We start from the raw sequence: 21,239 nt of genomic DNA on the forward strand, positions 1-21,239 counted from the left end.
ATTTTTATCTGTTGGTTTTTGGTTTTGTTTTTTAATAATTTTCTTAGAAAAGCCTACTAAGTAAATGAGTGCAATTCACTCCCATCTCATGTTTAGCATTGTCAAACAACATGAAGATCCTCCCCTACTTATTCCAATGCCTTTCAGCGGTGGGGCAAACTATTCTTCTATTACTCTTTATTAACACAGTGTTGGCAAAGAATTTCTACAGCTTACCAATTAGAAGTACCAAATAAGAATAAAATTTCTCTCACCAAGTTTATATTGTGATTATGTCCTTATCACTCAAAAAAAGGACATAATTTTATTAAAAGTTATGTGAGACTTCATATGTATTTTCAGTAAATGTAAACAAGTCTAAAAAAAAAAAGTCTCAAGACTACAGCAGGTGCACTTAATAATTCTTTAACTGGTGTATGTCCTGAAAGAGGCTATTGCTTTCTTCCCCCACAAGACCTCATGCATATGCCCTGCTTCTGAATGTACAAGATATAAACAATATAGGACAAAAGAGGTGGAAGGAAGCAAAAGGAAGGGAGTAGAGCATATAAAAGAGAAAGTTTAATACATTGATAAATAAACAAATTAATAAATAGATAAGTAAATAGACAGTAAAAAACTACCTTTTTTTTTTTTCTTTTTAAAGCCAAGGAAAACCACAATGCAACTGTTGACAAAGAAGCTACACGAATCCACAGAAAAAAAAGATCTTATAAATTACTGGGAACCCCCATTATGCTTATTGCAGAATATATTATAAGATTTGTTTTCACTGCTCCAAGAATGTCATCATGCAGTACACTATACTTCATTTAGCAGGAGAAGACCAACTTCACATTCAGGAACTTTGACTTTTTAGCTATTCTTTATCTTGTGGTAACAGAAAACTTTTCACAGCTGTGTACTTGATGTTCATACAATTTGAACAGTAACAACTTTTCTAATAGAGGAATAATATCCGTTTAAGAAATTAAGTTTAGGTAGAATTTAGTGAATACAATTGACTGTTAAAGTCAATTAGGTTTTGTTTGGCTTTTTTTTTAGATTTGGAGCATTTTGTTTTCAAAGTCTACGGAATACAAATATCTTCTTTTACATTCACTTTCTTGTCATTTTTGGTGTTCTTCAGCAATTCAACAGAAAATCAGGGAATTTCTTACTTGTTATTAAAAAACTAAAAAAAAAATAAAATCAAAGCTCTTCAAGTGGCTTCACTTTTATCTTTATTGAATAACCTTCAAAATATGCAGCCAAATCTATCTGAACAACATTCTTTTTAAGATTTTCCTTTTACAATGTAAGCTTTTCACCTAACACTATCAAAAAAAGGATTTCAAAATAGCCAAGTTATGTAAAACAGTGATTTAGGTGCATTTGAGTACTTATTTGTAGAAGAGCTTCATGAAATTCAGTCACATTACTTAAACGTACTGACATGACAAACATCAGAATCACTGGCAATTATTTTTGGAGAACTTATGCATGACAGGTTATATCCCAAGGCAGCCAATAATGTATCTGGGTTTTGGTGTTGTGTTTTGGTGGAGTTTTTTTGTTGGGTTGGTTGGGTTTTTTTTGTTTTTGTTTTTTATTTGGAGAAATTACAAATTCCCAGTCAAGCAATTTCTAAATGTTTTAGGAAAATAAATTATTAAATAACAAAACATGTGTATTTCTCAAAACAAATCATGCCAAACTAACAGAATATTCCATTTGGAAAAATAACCACCTCAGTGGATAAAGGAAATAAAGCAAAGAGATCAAATTCAAACTCCAGGGCTCATGATAGTCTGGTTTCATGTAAAACTCCTATCATAGTGCAAATTCTAAGGACTAACAGGATTAAGAAATAGGACCATGCGAAGCTAAAAAATGAACTGCTTGAAATAAATGCTTCTAAGGAAGTCATAAGATTAAGTGATATACAACAAAAGACTAATATGCTTATAACCAACAGGTCAAGATGATCAGTTCAGCAGATGATGAAGTTGAGACACAGAGTTACTGAGAGCTGTGTGACTGGTAATCTGACTGAAGTTATTTTAAGGAGAAACACATCATGATTGACTGCTGCTTCCTATCCTCAGTGAAAGAAAGATTAGAATGCGATGAAGAGACCTCACAGTATAGTGTACACTGTAGAGATATCAAGGTACTATTGCAATACCTAATTAATCAAGTTTATGGCGTATTTATTTAACCAAACCAACACACACAAAACCACCTCCCCTTTCCTGCTTCTAGCCCAAAAACAGTTCAAGAAACTTGAACAGTAAGTCCAAGTCCAGCAAGCAGTAGCACAGTGTGTAAACAGCCCCTTTAACAGCCACACTAACCTCCGTAACTATGGGAAGCACAAGTACAGAATTTGTCTTACTGTAATGTACACATGGAACACAAAGAGGTCACTTGTTTTGCTTTTCTGGATGTCAATTACATGCTAAAAGAAATATGACTGTGCCATGTTTGGACTATTTTAAAGACAGAAATTGAAGGGGTCAGAAAACAAACCTGAGATGCTACTATAAACAGAAAATCTGGAGAACATAACTTTCCAGGAAAGATCAACAAATTAGCACATTCAGTGTAATTGTAACTCTTGTTCTTCCTGAATAATGGACCATGCAACAAGACTACACAAAAAATACAAAGCAGCCCACGCTTATCTTCACAATGAAAAGATGTTTCCAATCTGCAGTTGTTTAATTATTATGAAAAGTTCAAGTTTCTCTCTTCAGACTGGTAGGGTGGAGAAAGCAAACAAACTTGTCCTTTACAAAACCAGCACTTACCTGTTGTTCTTATTCTGATAACCATCACAGAGGTTATTTAAAAAATAACCAGATGATTGAATAAATTAAGAAAACGTAAATAATGCTATTTAAGTAGTCGAAGTAAGTGATGGTAAGTGATGGCTTTTCAATCAAATTATGTTTTTGGATTGGGAGACTTCAAATCAGAGGACTTATTAAAAAAGGTATGAGAAATGCTTCTTCTTCTACCATCCATTCTGTGAGTCTTAATCAAGCCTTCATAAGAATCCTTCATAAGTTTAACTTAAATAAGGGTTAAAGCTATGCTGAAAAATTTGCAGTATACATAAATTTTACTGCAATATGTATATGTTTTATAAGGTTTTTGTGGTTGCTCTGATCAAAAAAACGGGGATATGTTAACAGAGCCCTCAGTTTAGGATAGCCTTACAAACCAGGACAGTGTAACAGACGCACCCCCGCACAACAAAAGAAACTGAGAATAGGATGCTGTTGCTTAAAGACAGGTATGTAGTGCCATTTCAGGTGGTGGTGTTGTCCCACTGGCCTCTTCAGAAGGCCAGAGGTCTCCTGTGACTCACGTTATCTTTCAGCCCTGTGCAGACTTCTCAGCTACTGCAGGCATCTCAACCAGCATTGCATGACTACATTTAGGCAACTGGTCTCGGTCCTAACCGGTATGAAATTAGTAAGAAAGTAACCTAAAGGCTAAATCTGAAAATATTTAATACTAATTAAATAGTTGAGTTGTCAAGCATTGGAACAGGCTGCCCAGGGAAGTGTCTGAGTCACCATCCCTGGAGGTACTTAAAAGACACGTGGATGTGGGGCTGAGGGACACGGTTTAGTGGTGGACTTGGCAGTGTTAGGTTTACAGTTGGACTTAATGATTTTAAGGATCTTTTCCAACCTAAATGATTCTATTCTATTCTAATTTATTGCAGCAGTTTCTTAGGCAAAACCACCAATCTAAATCTACATTTAGATAAACAGGAGGACTAGAATTGTTCTAGACTCTTATGGAACATCATATGAAATGATGTTTGATTTCAGTCTTGCCAAAATCAACTGGATGTAAAATTTACTTTATGTATAGTTTTGTAGGAATCACATTTTAAAAAGTATTTCCAAATGAAGTCAACATTCCATTTGGCTGTCCATGTTTATTATCACTTATAGTTTCTAGACAATACCTGAACCAAATGAACCCCACCATAAAAAGGAGCAAGAGGTAAAATTGCAGGGGGCAATTTTTACAAAAATAAAGCAAAAGAGACAAAAATCTTAGTTTATAAATGAATACTCTCGAGATAGAACCAAGGCAGCTCTAATGACATAAAGCTCTAATAACTAGGTATTCCCATTCTTTGACTGACTTACCTGCCTAAACAGGAAGAAACCAAATTATCATGAGGTTTCTACAATCAGCTAGCAACCCTATCATGCATCTTGGAGATAAACCATTAATTAAATTAAATCATTAATTAAATTAAATTTTTTATCCTAGAGCTACTTTTTATGCCATTTCTTGATTTTTTGTTCATGTGGATACATTTTTAGAAGACACAAAATCTTTAAAAACATTTGAAAAAATCAAACTCAATGGTCTTATCATCTGTTACAGAGAAATAATTTAGCAAAGCAGTAAGAATATTTTGCTATTCTGAACTCTGCAAAAAAAAATATTCAAAAGTTATTAAAAATAAAACTATAGGCAAAGGATAAAATACATCCTGGAACTGTAATAGACAGTGGGAAGAATGGAATAGTACCATGTATTTTTTCAGAATCTTCCTAAATATGAATTGTATACACAATCTTTGACCATTTCCCTAGAACATCATTACAGATTTTCACAAAGTATCACAAGAAAACTGATAATTATTTATTAATTATTCATTATTTATTTATTTATTTTATTTTTAAACACTAGCACTACTAGCTGATAAGAAGCTTTTAATCACGTCTTCTTTTCCCCTCTGTCTCTGGTTACACTCTCATCTCCAAAAACTTACTTTCTTCCTTGTCAAATAACACGTACCATTTTCTGTACATAGTTAGCAGGGAGACACTTCTGTCAGAGGTCAGAGTTCAGTCCAGTGATGGCAAATCTTTTCAATGTCTCATGACTAGTTTGTATCAGAAGCAGCACTGCATTTCATGAGCACTGATGTCAGTGTCAAACTGGTTAATTCCCACTGGTCTAATCTAATTGGTTAGGTACAGAATCAGCATTATAAGAATTATTTTTTCATCCTAGTAATAGTCTTGCATCTTAAGTTTCTGGAAAGCTTAGGTATCAACTTCCTCATCTGTGAAACGGGGTAGTTGCTCTTACCTACTTACCTCAGCAATAATGAAATGGACAACAAGCTATGATGTTTGCTATACAGTAGTTAAAAGCTATGTGCTTTCTATTGTTATATTAATTATTTCTTGTCCCTACTTGAACTGCTTATTTCATCTCCCTGCTACAACTTGTAGCAAAAAGATTTTGTTTTGTCTTTTTGTGCATGTCTAAAAGCCTAGAGTAATCCATTTTGTGTATGGCAACTGACAATAGATGCTATAGCAAGAGAAACACAAAAAAAAAATTACGTTACCTTACAAGATGCTGTGACAATGAATTATTTGAATTTGATGGAGGTGGGAGTGAGATGACAAAAGATTTCCAACACAGAAAACATTAGATAAGTACTAAATATTACTTGTAAATATATTTATTTCCATAATGAAAAACAGTTAGCATCTAATACCAAGCAATAAATTCAATAAAGCAGATGCTGGGAGCATACTTCTAATTTATACATGGTCTTTTCAGAATCAAGTGGTATCATAAATAGTGTAAGACTCTAGAATTCTGTGAAACCACTGAAAACAGAAATCTAAAGCCAACAGTATTTTTTTTGTAATGTGACTATTTCAAATTTGGATTTCATACCATATTCTCTTTAGAGTAACAAAAATATGTATGTAATATCCAGGAGCCAAGTCTTCTGCTTTACATCAATCCTGGACAAAAATTAAACATGTACCAAGGTATATACTTCTATGTTACACTGAAATCTATGCATATTAAGGGAATTACCTGTTTATGAAAATATTCATATGTACAATGAGCACTGTATAAGAAACTATAGTACTGAGCATCTGACAAATTTGGGGAACATGCCTTCTGGTAGCCTTCCAGAGGGCACAGATACTGTCTTGTTACCAACAGAACTATTACTGAACTAGGACGTAGATAACTAATTACCTAAATTCAGAGATAACTGTACTCTTGGAACACCCACATTCCTCCATCTTGATTCGAAAAGAACCATGTTAAGAATGGTATTTTGAAGTCTTGAAATCAGTTCTAGTAGAATATGCGTAAGTTAGGAAGAACTACCAGCCTGTGCAGAAAAGGTATCCTGAACAGATCATAGAAACTTAGACTGAAAGAAAAGTTCGCTCTCCACAGCTAGTTTAGTTAGTTCCATAACCTTAGCAATTTTTTCTCTCATATGGAGGACAGTACATCTACTAATCTTTCTCACTCTCCATCCCCCAGAAAAGGCTACAGAAGGCTGACAGCTGTGTCTCAAATCAAGGCACTTACATGTCTTTTCATCAGTTTACCTGTTTAAGCAAATGGACCTCTAGAGATGACAACAAAAAGAGAGATTTATTAATTAAAAGAGAAGCAAAAGAAGGAGGTTAGGAAACAACTGGAAAATGTTGATAAACTATGCTGGCATGCTAGCTCTTGCTATTGATAGGATGAAAGCCCATCAGGCTGAGATGCAAAAATCAGAAGCAAGCAAGCGATTTTATACTTAGTATCCTTTTTTAGGGAAAAATATATATACAATTAATATATATATATACAATTAATTAAATTAGGATGTATTTTACCAACAAATAATTAGTTAAGGAAATAAAAAGGTTCTACCTGTGTCTGAATTGCGATCTTCATTTCTGGATGGACTAATAGTAAAAGGAAGTTTACGTTTCATGGAAGACTTTTCTTTCATCTCCTTCCCCACATCACTCCTATCCACTTTTGGAGTTTTGCTGTAGGATGCAATCTTGTCCTTGCTCTAATATAAATAAAAAGTATACTAAGTAATTTTTGCATAAAGCAGAATAGTCTTATAATGTATACAGACTGAAAAGACAGCTATGTGAGAATGTATGTGCATGCGTGTATGTAATACGTAGTTTATTCAAAAACTTTTAAAGTAACCTTACTAAAAATAATCAATGGCATTTATTTCTTTTTAAAATGAGTATCTTTTGTGCTGTTTCTACTTCCAGATACACCACTGTAGAACTGCTGTTCACTATTAGAGCCTTGATTAATAAGCAAAAGAACAACACAAACTGGACAAGAATTTTATAAGTTTTAACAATCACCCCAGTTTCCCTCCCTGATCACAACATAATAATCACATTAAAAGCACATTAAAAGCCCACACTGCAATTCAGTCTGTGAATAGTAACACAGTAACAATAAAAAACCAACTTCTAGCAACCCTCTCCTGCCTCCACCCCCACGCCATAATCCATCCATCCAGAGCTCCCTTTCTATTTCAACAAGAATAATACTGTAGTGTTTCATTTTCTAAAGCAAAATTTGCTAATAACTTGGAAAAAACTATGAAGAAACTTTTCTAACTGGTATCAAATTTAGAAAAAATGCATATAAGCTATTTGGAATTTTTAGTTGCATAAATCTGGGATTTTCACCTTGTAAAACATATTTCAGGATAAACAGGGGAAAACACCAACGGGCACAATATTGATGTTTGATTACTTTGATAACATTTGAGGTCAAGGTATGTAAAACATAGCAGGTTAATGAGAAGACTCCTTGAGAGAACCCCCACACTTGCAAACCCCAACACTTTGGCCTACCAATCAAGATGCAAAAGTAGAGACATAACATCTTCTGTTCTTTACATGCTGCAGAAACACGTTATCCAGCTACGTCAGCTATCACAGCTCCACAGCTTTATATCATTCTTAACAGATGATCAGACGAAACTACTAATTGATTCATCTTCTAAAGGTAGAAGAGGCACATAGTCTTACTTGCCAATCAGAAAAACAAAAGGCTGCTCCTTGGTACTTTTGAAGCAAGAAGTTAAAAGATTTATTCTGATTAGAGGAAAGCTAGAAAATAACTCAAAGTAAAGGTACTATTCTCTAGAGCATCTTTCCTTTATTTAAAAACAAACACAGGTAAGAGGAGTAGTTTGATTATATCGTCTGACACTCTGAGTTTAAAGTGTTGCGAAAGGGATAGGTGAAGTGATTACAAAATGAACCTGCAAACAAACTGTACAATCTTCAGACGACAAACTACCAGGGAAATTGCAAAGAAGGGATCAGTCTATGTCAGGAGAATTCCTGAAGCAACAGGTCGATGCCCCCAGCGAAAACCTATCTTCACTCTGATTTTGAAAACCTGGGGAAAAAGCCAAAACCAACAAACAAACACTGTCGTCCCCCCCCCCCCAAAAAAAAAAGCGACCACCAAACAACCCAAAACCCCAAACAAACCATAAAGCACACCAAAAGGAAAAGCAGCCCTCCTCCAAAACCCTAAAGGAAACAACAAACAGCCCCCAGCCTTTTTCTTACATGTGAGAACAAGAAAATCTAGACATTTAAAACCCCTTAAGACTTCTCTAAGCCCTTGGAAGATAAAGTGTCTGTGCTTATATTTTTGAAAGAAGCTAATCAATCTAACGCAACTGATCATTTGCGAGTGAATCTAAAAGTTGACAGGAGCACATCCAAGCTCCATTCAGCCTATCGCAATCTCTTCCACTACACGTTTCCCCACTTCAGCCCGATCTCCCCAAGAGCTCTCTCATCCCTTGTTCCAAACAATCCAATTATTTCTCATATGTACATATGTAAATTTCCCATGATATGATAAAGTGGTATTAAAATTTTATTGCTTTCTCTAGAATATTATCTTCTGTTAGGTAAAATAGAAAGGATCAATTGAAAATAATTAAAAATTCCTAAGCAAGAAACATTAGTTTCAACTTGTTCTGTAAAAAAAAAAAAAAAAAGAAAAAAAAAAGAAACTTTTTTGCAGTTGGTAGGCCTTAAAAAGAATCACTTTTTTGGTACTAATCAGTAAAATACATTGGTAGGTACTCACAAAGAGACATAAGCTGCTTAAATAATTTGATAGCTTTACATTTATTCTTATTCTTAAATTGCATGTATGCGTTATATTAAATATTATGCACTACTTTTTGATAATCACTGAATATTAATTTTTTATTATCTAATTCGGAGGAGAGACAGTTCAAAATGCTTGCTTTCAGAAAAATTAAGACAAACTAAAAATGAAGGAACAGGCTATACACAGAAAACAGAAACTGAAAAATGAGGGGATTTTGTTCCTTAGTTATTGTGTAAATAAACATTTAGCCACCACCAGTGGCAGACTTTCACAGAGTCACAGAATGGCAGGGGTTGGAAGGGACCTCTGGAGATCATCTAGTCCAACCCCCTGCCAGAGCAGGGTCACCTAGAGCAGGCTGCACAGGAACGCGTCCAGGCCGGTTTTGAATGGATCCAGAGATGGTGACTCCACCATGTCTCTGGGCAGCCTGTTCCAGTGCTCTGCCACCCAACCCAAAAAATTTTCTAACCCAAAAGATGCAATGAACAGGGTGTTTGAGAAGTCTGTACAAATTCAATGCTCTTTAGTATTTTCAGTGACAATGCTGAAATAGAGATGCAATTAGATATGCAGACACCATCACAACCAGGAGAGAGGGAGAAGCAATGAGCACTGGCAAAAGGAAAATAAAATGACTAGCAAATTTGAAAGACAGTCTAAAACCAAAATAAAACAGGAAAAGCCAGGATAAAACCAAGGTTCTACAAACTGATAAAAATAATTAACTATACAATCTCAAGACCCCACATTAAAAGCCACAAAACTCTTAACAGCCTCCTGGATTCAACTTCAAGGAAAGGAAGGGAAGAGGAGGTAGCAAGCCCTGCAGGTTAGAACAGGCATTTTGATTTAGAGAGCATTCTCTGTTCCAGCTACTCCTGGTCACTGCAACAGCACGGACGTCTCTTTTTCAGGGTTCAAAGCAAGGTTCAAAATTCACCGTGAATAGGTCTATGTGTTAATTTAGTGTGATGCATGGAAGCAACCCAAAACGAAGCTGACATATTTTATAAAGCAATCTGTAACTTAGAATATCTGTGGACTTTCTAAAGAGGTTCATTAATCTGAAGTGCAAACTGATAATCAAATGAAACACTGAAGACATAGTAATGTTCAGATATATAAACAACTGCTGCAAAGAGAAAGACATCACATAACTCTCCATGTCCACTACAGTTAGAGAACATTTAATGGCTCTAGACCGCAGCAGGAGACAAGCAAAGGTTATTTATTGTTCTACTAAGTATCTAACTCTATGCCAGTCAGCGTAATTAAGTATCAGAATAAACTGCCCAAGGAGACTGGAACTGCCATCAGTCAAGGCTGTAAAGAAAAGGTCTGGCAAACATCTGTCAAGAAATGAGTACAGCTTATTCTACTCTGGGGCAAATGGATGAAATGGATCTGCATGTCTCAACATTTATGCATGCCTCACTGGAGGATGTAGTAACAAGGAAGAATTTTCTCCATACTACTGTGCTGTGATGAGGAACACATTTTTAATCTGTTCAACAGAAACCGTCTCAGAAGGCTAACAAACAGCAGCCTGGACAATCTCTTGATATCCCATTCCAGCTCTATTGTCTGCTACCGCTACAATCAATGACAACCCACAAAAAGAGACAAGAGTGCCATATAATCTAGCAGATGTACTGAGCCCTGGGAGAATAAGCATTCTTTTTCTGCCTATCAGAGATAATTATATACTGAAGTGTGTTCCGCATGGTATTAAAATGGCTTTGGGCACTATTGTTGGACTCTTCTAAGAAGAGAGTTAATTCTTACAAACCCCAAACGTGTTACTCCTTTGGACCTATCATTTACTTCTTGAGTTTTGGACATGTAAGTTCTAAAGTATAAATTCAGATAAATTAAGATTTCATTATGTTCTTATCTTTATAAAATATCTCATGCAAACACTAAATGGTCTATCTGCTGAACACACTCTTACATTTTTTTTTTTATTTTATGCTCCCAAGATGAACAACTGAAATAAAAATACATGTACTCTAAAGCATATATGATATAAACTCAGCTTATTAACAGGAATGTTATTCCTAATGATTTTTTTTAAGGTCTCAGAAGACCTAACCACATAGCTGATTCACCTAGCTATTAACTGGTTGCTAGAACAGCAGAATAAGCATTAACTTCCACTGGACAAATATGAAAGATTAAGTCTCATAACAACAGTAACTACTACATTCCTCAGTCAATAACTAAGAGTGCAAAACTAGTAAGAGCTAAATATTGTATCTACTAGAAGAAACAAATCCTGCAAGTGTTTTTTTCTTCTTAATGTATTAACCACTGGAATAGTGTTACACCATATATTACAGTTTTTATTTTGAGAAGAAGAATGAGGAATTTTTTCAGGGAGTGGTGTCCTTCAACATTATGGTGAATTTGTAAATGCACTGTTTTGCACGAACATTATTTCACACTGGGCCTCCTCTGCCTACAATGCGTCTATGAATATATAAGGGAACACCAATTATTAAACTACCTATCTTCTGTTCACTTACAGTCATAGAGATTAAGCTCCACAAGTAGTTCAAAGACATTTCGCTTCAATAACAAAGTGGACACAGAAGCAAGTAAGAGCAAGTTTACATAGCAAAGTGCAGAAGTGGTTTGACTGTACTATTCTATAGAAAAAATAGAAAGCCAAAGCTATGTGGGAAATACAATTGAATGCATTTTTTTGTAGTAAGAACCACTGCAATTATCTGAATGTTGATGACCTCAGGCTCTTTTCATGCCACTAAAAGACACTGGCATCTCTTATGGCACAGTGATTGGTCACTCATTAGTCACACAACACTGGGAAAAGTGTGTGGACAAGAGGTATTTTCCAGATTAATCAAGACAGTTCCATATCAAAATGCCTCTAAAGCAAAAGTTTTACTTTAGTATCCCTTTTACCTGAAGTATCAGTACTTCCTTACATCAATTACATTAGACTAACAAATCCGTGACTTTTTCATAAAAAGTTCTAATGCTTCAAAGACTATTGTTTTTAAATTAATGGTTGCAAATATCTACATTGCAGATATTGAGAAAAATCCTTATTTGCTTTACAGAAATTTCCACTGCTTCCTGAAGATATTTCATTTAAAATTACCACTGTTGATTTGTCCTGGTCAGTATTCACTTCAGAGTTTTATGTCTGTGTGTGTAATACTGATTTGCTTTCATGATTTTATGTTGTTCAAACTCAAATTTTACTCTTAAGCATATTGTCTGTTGAATTTTAAATAATTTTCTAAACTGAATTAAAATGATTACATTTTGGCAATATTTCGTCTATTTTTTCTAATACAGGCGAAAAGATTGCAGATTACTCAAGGGCCAGCTAAACACTGCTGACAATTGCCTGTGCCTGTGTTAGAGAACAGTTTGCGTGACTGTTTAAGTGAATACTTAACATCTTAACCATGTATTCAATTTTCTCAAAGTATAACAGAAGCGACCAAACTGTACTTACTATGCTAAAAACACAAATACAGGAATATTAACTGCAACGACTAAATAATTCTGCAATTTTATTTAGGATCTCACATTTTCAATATTATATATGTCAACTTATACCATACAATCCCCACACCAAATCCTACATTATTCTAATCTCACATTATATATTGTGCCAAGGTGGATAATGAGCAAGACTGAACATAAGAGTGCAAGCACTTTATCAGTTTACTGTTTGGTATCAATCTAATTAGTCCACCTTCGTGTTTCCATACATATGTCCTTGGTCAAACTTCCATCTTCCCCAGACTTTAATTTTCTAAGTAAACCTGCTTTCACTGGCATCTTAATCTCAAATAGCAGGCAAGGTGGAATCTGAACGTAGCACGTTTGTCCATACTTCTAACTCAGGTACCGGTGATCAGTCTCAAGAATAAGAATTTCCTTGTTAGAGCAGCCAGCTAAGGACAAACCTTCATGTAAACCAATATGACAATGAAAGCGTTTCATGCAACCATTAAAAATAGAATGTTAATTTACTCCTTTCTAAATCAAAATTTGCCGTGTTTCCTGGTGGTTAAATAAATGACACCATGTTTGCTGTTCTGTTCCCTAGAAAGAGTTATTCATATTTTCATATGGATTCATATCTTCTTCTGGTGAAAGAGAGCTACTCATATCTGTTTTGGAAGACTACGCAACTTTGCAGAGGTTGCAGGGTAGGGGAGTTAAATGGCTCAGCAGACATAACTGCTACTCTCATTAGCAGATCAGAGGGAGGAGATTACTGGAAAGGAAGGTGTCAAGACAGCCAGCAAATGCTAAACTGGGCAGAAGGATCACTGCTAAGGCAGTTGCTTTGGCAGTGGCTGCAGATTCAACAGCCACTCTGGAAACTAGCACCATTTTTCTACTATGGCAGCAAGCAACAGGGAGAGGAGGTGAGGGGGAGTCAGACTTGGAGAGTGAAGGAGGAAAAAGGGCCTCAGAAGTAATTTTTTTAATTTTGATTATTTTTCTTAAACTCAGATTGCAAAGCAATTTGTATGTAAAATGGAAAGCCTATGAAGGAAGCAAGTATAAAAAGATGATAATCTATTTCTATATGTTCAAACCTACAAACAAATGCATTCCAAGCATTTTAAGCCGTATCTTTAGCAGGGAAAAAGGAAAAAGGAAAATTGACACATTCCAGCAAACACACTATTTTTGCTTTGATGAAAGTAAACAAAAGATTAAAATTCATTTTAACCTGTGTTATAGATTTTTTCAATTAAAAACACAAATAAAGCTTGAAAAAAGTGACGTCAGTTTTCATAGCATGAGCAGCTGTTGATTGTCTTCAAGATTTTCCTGGGTCAAAAGCTTTCTTCAGAAATACTGAAGTGTCAAGATAACAAGTGTTTATAAAACCAGAAAATATTTTTTTACTTAAATAAATAACCTAACATCTTTACAAAACGTAGCTTATTGACAAATGTATAACTAAAAAGGCAGTACTGAATACCACTAAATTTCATTGCAATAGTCTTCCCATTCTTGCTACTTGTAGGCTCCAGAGTTCTCCCCTCCCTTATTCCCGGTGTTGAATGATGTTTCAATTAACAAAATCACAAACAAAGACCAGAACAAAACAACAAGAACAATCCCAACATTTTTTCATCCCTTTAATGGTAAATGAATTTACTTGCCCCATTTTACTCTTGTCTTCCTCTTCTTATCAAAGTAGTTCAACACAGCTAGCAGAAACAACTACCTGGCCTCACTTTACTAGGATCTATAAAACAAACTGGGAAAAGACTAATACTCTAATGTTTTCTATGAATGTTTTCAGAAGACAAACAGTTTGAAGCAGATGCTGGTTGTTCTTATCTTTTCCTATTTTTTCATCTCTCCCTGTCTTACATCCATTCATTAAGTGGTCTTAAAGAGAATACAGACTTCAACAAAATAGTAACAGTAAATATGACCACACACGGAGAATCTCCTTTTACAGAGAAAAGTTTTAAACATCATTTGGGAGATAAATGGATTTTCTCTCCTTAGGGCAATACACAACGCATCACTCACAATACAGAGTATTATTCTATCTTTTGATATTCATTAGTACTACAGATAAACTCGTCTGTTGTACAAGTGTACTAGGCAGACAGAATAGAGAACTGGGTTACTTGCAACTTGGCCCCAGAAGTTTGAAAAATAATAGGATACTTTACATTTATAAACAACAAACCACACTTCAGTATTACTGGAGCTTGTGTACTCCTTCATTCTCCCACACTCAAAAATGGATTGTAGAGGTTTTAAAGTGGACTCCCCTCTACAGGAGTTACTCTCAACCCTTCTGCAGCATTTGTCTTTCAAGTCCTCCTAACAGAGGCAACAAGCCCCTGTGTTACAAAGGAGCATAGGAAACTTATGTTTGTTCATTGGTCTGTGCTCTGTCACAGGCCTTCAGAAATGTTTCATGTGTTTGTTACAGAGAGTAAGACACTGTAAAATTAAATAAAATATGAATCATTGGTTCTTGTGAGTGTATAAATACTTCATATGATGTAAGATATGTGAACTATGCACTAACATCAAATAAACCCAATGTGTTCAGCTTCCTTTTGAATTAAGTTGCAAGTTACAATAAGAGGCATTAATTCTGTCCTCCGATTTAATTTACAGTTAAAGCCATGTAACAACTTTTTTTTCTGCACTCAAGATACCAGAACACAGATTCATATTTATTTCTTCGCATTACAGTAACAAAAATTGTGACAGAACACAGGTTCTTCATTTCACTGAAATTAAATGGACATGAATATAATTTTGTTACCTTTCTTGCAGTTGTTTTTTCCACCATGGTGCTGTCACTGTCAGAATTTTCAGCTTGAACTGTTTTTGTAGACCCAAATTTGGGCATTTTATAGCTGTTTAGCTAGCTGTATCTTCTATCAGTGGGTTCATCCTGTATCTGAAAAACAACCAACCAATGTTATATAAATATACACACTACGGTGTCATTTCAGGAAAAATGTTGCTACTGCAGATGGTAGCAGAGTTGAATGGTACCCCAAAAAGATGACTAATAATGACACCTGACTTCAAGCTTCCTACTCATCTGCAGCTTGAACCCTGGGGTGAAAACCCAAAAGGTCTAACACAGCTACTACTGGGGACGGTGTCACCAGAAAACCACCAAGTCAGCTGCTGAACTGCTGCATCGCTCTGACCTCTTTGGTAGACTTAACACTTTTGGGTATTTGATGGATTATTTGTTTAATACTTCACTTAATTTTATCGGTAATAAGACTGGGAGGGTACAAAAGATCATTTCTAGCAACAGTGTGAAGAGAAATAAGCTTTCTAGTCTGGGAAACTGAAATATTGTCTACCCAAAATACTATGGAAACAAGGTCAAATCTTGGTGATTTGCTATCCTATTTGTTAGAAGAAAAATCTTCTAAAGGTTAGACCTGGAACTAGAAACTTTAATTTCCACTGTCTAGCAAATTGATTACATAAGCCATTGCTATATACATAAAGGTATATGAAGCTCTAAGAGCTCTGTGGCATTTCATCTCCAAGGCACACCAAGTAAGTGTCACTACAGATTCACATAATGGAATTTTGATTTTTCCATGTGAGTTTTGATTCCACTTTTCTACTTCAAGGGAAGCAGAATATTTTTAATGCATAGAATCATTTAGGTTGGAAAAGACCTTTAAGATCGTCAAGTCGAACTGCAATACCTACCAGGGAAAGTCAGGTTGTCCTAAAAACTTATGTCAGGAGCATAGCAGAAGACTGCTCTACACTTTCAACACTGCCAGCAACACAGTCTAGTGCTTTTTAGCCTTATTTATTTAGCACCACGTTAAGAACTACAAAGTTCTTCCTACAAAGAGAAAAGTGAATATAAACAAACAGGCCAAAGTACCTTGCCAGCACACCAGAATTCCTACTACACAAGCCATTAAGTACTATAGTGAGTTTAGCAACAAAAGACTGCAAACAGTATCAATTCTGAATAACAAACAAGGAACAGAGAACTAAAACTTGTCTCTGTATTCCATGGTTCAGGCAACTGCCTAAGATGAGACAGGAATCAGCAGGGCAAACTCAGCTCACTACAGTGCGTTAAGTAAAAGACTATAGAAGAAAACATGGCAGATAATATTAGAAAGCTAACTTAAAAGAAATTTGTACCAAGAACTCTCATTTGACTTGGAGAAGCTTGTGAGCCAGCCTCCTCACATCTACAAAGGTGCACTGGAGATTCTCATTTACTCTGCTCAGGCTTGTTGACAGACAAACGTGTTAGGCCGCTACACACCACTCCTCGTAAATCCCAAAATATATTAAGAGATTTGTGGCTTAGCCAGGACTCAGAAGCCAATTCCAGCTGAGGGTGAAAACCAGGAAATCTAACAGAAAAACATAGCTTACAGCAGGAACGGTGTTGTAACCAAAAATCCCAACAAAGTCATTTACTGAACTCACTGGTTTGCTTGACTTGCCTCTCCCACAGAATGAAGAGCCACTCTTGTAAGAGTGCCTGAGAGGAGAGGTCACATGAAAGGTAAAACTGCATTTGACATCACTTTAAAGCTGGTGACATTTTATGGATCTTTTTGAACTGATGCGATCACGGCCTTAGTGAGTCTTGTAGTAATTTTATGTCTCAGCTAGACGTTGTTCCAGGCGTGACATTTCTATTGCTGCTTTACAGTTAAGATTTTGGGATCTTCACGCTGTTATAGGACCAGGGTCACTATTTTGGTTCAACGCAGGTAACTGACAACAGAGACTGGTATTTTCTCTTTGGCAGATGACTTTGAGAATACTGTTTTGCACACTAGACCTGAAACAAAACTTTCATATTCAAATAGATTTCTACTAACCACACCACCCCCACACACCCGGCCCCCCGCCCAAGACCTAAACTATGGGAAATTCCATTCAGAATACATGGCTAAAATTAATACCATTGTATACAACAAAGTAACATCTTACTTTCTTATTCTTCCAGAACAGGAGGGGAAGGAAAATTCAAAGTGTTCAATTCTACAGTCAGAAAATTCAGAAATGCTACACTAAGGTCTGCTCTTTTCCTCACTTTCCCCCATATCTGATTTCCTTTTTATTTTATTTTAACATTAACCACAAGGAAGAACTTAATTAGAAACTGTCTCACATACAATAACCTGAATACTGTCTCCACTATGATACAATATTGCGAAATTCCTACTGTTCTACTCTTACCCAAGACAAAAGAAACATTAGTGTATTCCCTTCATTTATGTAGTGTCAATAGGATTCATGCAGCCCTACCGATAAGGAGAGCAATTGTTCATTTTTAATGGACATCAAAGCACATGGTTATTTGTCTTTTCTTTTTATTTCCTTTTCGTAAGAGTTGCGGGGGAAGGGGGGGGGAGGTTATTGGTGCAATAGAGAGTGCTCCAGAATGAGTTTTCTGTAGCTTACAAAAATATTTCTGAATCCTAAAAGAAGGAATGAGTTAGTACCTTCACAGACAACAACTACTGTGCTAATTACACCATACATAGAGTATTACCATGGCAGCAAATATCTGTTTTCATGGGTTGAAAAAACCCCACAAGTCATAAATCTGCTTTTCCTCAGTTAGTCTCTCAAATCCTCGAAGTTTCATTTGCCACGATTCCCATTGTATCTATCATCACTATTACAACTACGTTGAAACAGATCAACGTGTGAAAGTTATATTTGTTATTTTAATTAAAAATATTTCTCACTGCATTTGCTGCTGTTTTCTTTCTTTCCTTTTTTTCCTGCTACTTGACTCCCTGAAACTGTCGCCATTTCTCCTTTGCGTCTCTTCCTTTCCTGGTTGTGTATGCCATTCCCTACACCCTTCTGGTGCTGACAGGAAGGAATCCAACTTCAAGAGCTTAGTAAAATTTATCAGTTTAGGCTTGAGTCCGTTCCTTTTATTTGCGTCACCAGTAGGGGCTAAACCACATTAACTGAGCAAGAGTTCTTCCTTCACAAAAGAAGTTCTTACTGAACCGAAATAGTTTATTTTTTTAAATCGGTAGACCAAAAAAATATTCAAGCTATGGGTATTGTATAGTGGCAAGAGGGTGATGAAAATATTTTCAAAATAAATTTAAATTAAAAATATTTTTAAATAACACAGCACAAATAATACACAAATACAAGTAAATAAAAACAGAAGACATAGGATGTTTCCATTTTCTTCACCACGTGATCGAAATTAAATGTGAATTCATTCAATGCTTGTCCACAAGCCAATTATGTTTTGAAGAGAAAATTGTTTTGAAAGTTCACTAAAATTGAATATCACGTACTGGATTATTAAAGCAGAACCATCCCAACTATCACACTGACACATGGCAGTATTTCCATTATGTTTTATGTGCCAGGTTGCTATTTCACAATCCCTGTGTGAAATATTTTTCAGACAGACATAAATGCTTTAAATATTTGAGGGGAAAAAAAAAAACCCCAAACCAAACTTTTCATAAAGGGTAGATATATTTTTTTATTTCATAAAATATCACTATGGTCCACAAATGTAATCCAACTATTAAACTCATGATCACATAGTATATATATTACAATAAAATTCTGATCTGAAGTAGTGATTTTACTGACATTTTAACTTTATTTCCATTCACCTGCAATTCAGTGCCATTTCAACTTATGTTCTAAACACAGGTAACAAACATTTGCATTCAAAGTGAAAGCGTAGAACATTAGCAGGTTCTTCCAGGGAAACCTAGATCGGTCTGCTTTGAGTTTCCTTCAGGGCTGTTTCTAAATGCAATTACTGGTTTATCAGGCAGTCTTGATGGCATATTTCAGATCACCAGAAGCCTAAATTAAAAGTTAAACTCTACATTCAAATTATTCTCCTCTGTCACAACAAGCAGCGCCATCACTTCTCATCTGACAAACAGGCACAGCTGTGCTGCTTCTCTAACAAACTGATCTATTTCATGCTTTTCAATAAAGCACAGAATCTGTTTCCTACTAAAGAAACTTCTCTGCATGTAACAAAATCAGATATTCTGACTTTATGTTTGGATGTCTTTCCTGCACATTCATTAGCAGTTATCAATGTCTTATTATTTGCAACACTGTTAAACTTTTCTCTCAATCATTTTTTCATGTAAAAGAATTAAAAAATTCTATTTTCTCCTTAAAGTAAAAAAGGTAAGCATTTTGACAGATCTACAAGCAGTGATATAAAAAGCTAGGGTTATTTCATTAAAAAAAAAAAAATGATGGGAGCTACCTACATACTTCTTAATTAGCTAGTATGTACACAGCTTAGCTGACTGCTATTACAGCAAACCAATGACAAGACTGAAACTCTGAGAATATTAGTAGTAGCTGGGTTAATTTCCGAGATATTGCGTTTATCCTTGAGCTCTAGAATGCATTTGCATTTAAAAAGCAGGGGATCTAGCATAAGGCAATCTTCTCAACTGCCTCTTTTCTTCTATATTCTTTTCTTCTATATTTCCCATATCCTATTTCATCTGCAGAGGGGGGGGAAAAGAAAAAAAAGAAGAAAATTATCCCTCTCTTCCAATAGGGATTTATTCCAGACTGGGAAACAGTGAATCGACTGTACAAAATTTCTGCTATAAATATTTGACAGGAGTGCTTCAGAATGTTTTTTCTAAAATTAAACTTATGAAAATGACAGCTAAGGCTACATCTACATTAGCAAGAAGTACAGAATTATCAAGAGCGGATCTGTAGAGTGGAACAGCTGGTAACAAAAGTTCAGAATTTACACTAGTCACATTTAGCAGCTTTGTTCTGGAGTAGTTCTAGTGCAGTCCCATGCATTAAACACACATTAAAGGCTGGAGTACATTCAGCACATTCCTGAACATATCTCTCAGCTGAAAACTGGAGGAATCAAGCTCGGAGGCCACCGCATAGAGCAAACTACAGCAAGGAGAGATAAGGATAGTTACCCTAAAGGTGTATTCCTTATTCAAACTAAGCTACTGACACAGACTTCCTCTTAGCGGTCTCCTCCCTCCCACCCCCAAGACTTTGTCTCTTCCAAGTTTATTTATAGATGACTGCTATGATCTAGATCTCAAAGCTGTTAAGACTCTATTATGGAAAGGAAAAAAGAAAAAAAAAGCTGGTTGATGGGTACGAGAGAGACCTCTAAGAACAGCTGAAGTGAGGGAAAGGCAGCCAAAAGCCAACGTTACATATTCTGTTCAGAGAAGGCCAGCTGGCCAACCCGTATGTACATACTGGCTAATTAAGAAGTATGTAGGTAGCTCCTGCCTAGCCACACCAAATGTTATCTGTATTCTGGTGGGAGTGTCAAAAGCAGCTGAGGTTAATGCAATGGAAGAAAGGGAATGGGTATAGCACAAAGGACCAAAATCCACAGAAAACTGGGCTTTTTAAATACTGTAAGGAGCAGAGTTTAAGCAAAAAGATGTTAGCAAAAACATGTTCATTTAACTACGTTTAACACTCTTTGGGTTCTTTTTTCTTCTTGACGAAAGTGAAAATGACTTCAGCATTTTATTTCACAGTAAGAGCATCCTTCAGCAAACAACTTTGAGAAGCAATTTCTTTCCAAAAGAGAGGTTAACGAACTCCAGCATTACTAGTGCTACACAAAATGTTGTGATGGGAGATGTAGCAGCATTGCCAGGTTTTTTTTTTTTGCTTTTACAGAACTCAGTGCTTCTCTACAGAAAGTTACTCACCTACTGCTACATAATGAAACAGCTCCTGGTGAGACTGCAATGCACATGGTATCA

At 35.6% G+C, this 21,239-nt stretch overlaps 1 protein-coding gene across 5 annotated transcripts in view; it reads right to left on the reverse strand.

The window, feature by feature from the left end:
• The window catches only part of ANKRD12 (ankyrin repeat domain 12), a 67,204-nt gene that overhangs the window by 31,717 nt on the left and 14,248 nt on the right, over positions 1-21,239 (reverse strand). For 2 of the 5 annotated variants that reach the window (XM_074576642.1, XM_074576643.1), the window contains exons 2-3: positions 15,260-15,397; positions 6,709-6,856 (exon numbers count right to left, since the gene is read on the reverse strand). In XM_074576642.1, coding sequence (XP_074432743.1) covers positions 6,709-6,856; positions 15,260-15,346 — 235 coding nt within the window. In that variant the 5' untranslated portion in view covers positions 15,347-15,397. Of the gene's footprint in view, positions 1-4,815; positions 4,945-6,708; positions 6,857-15,259; positions 15,398-21,239 lie in introns of those variants that run through there. The other 3 variants (XM_074576644.1, XM_074576647.1, XM_074576645.1) reach the window with 2 other exon arrangements.

This window comes from Larus michahellis, chromosome 2 (genome assembly GCF_964199755.1).
Source record: "Larus michahellis chromosome 2, bLarMic1.1, whole genome shotgun sequence".
Lineage (NCBI taxonomy): Eukaryota > Metazoa > Chordata > Aves > Charadriiformes > Laridae > Larus > Larus michahellis.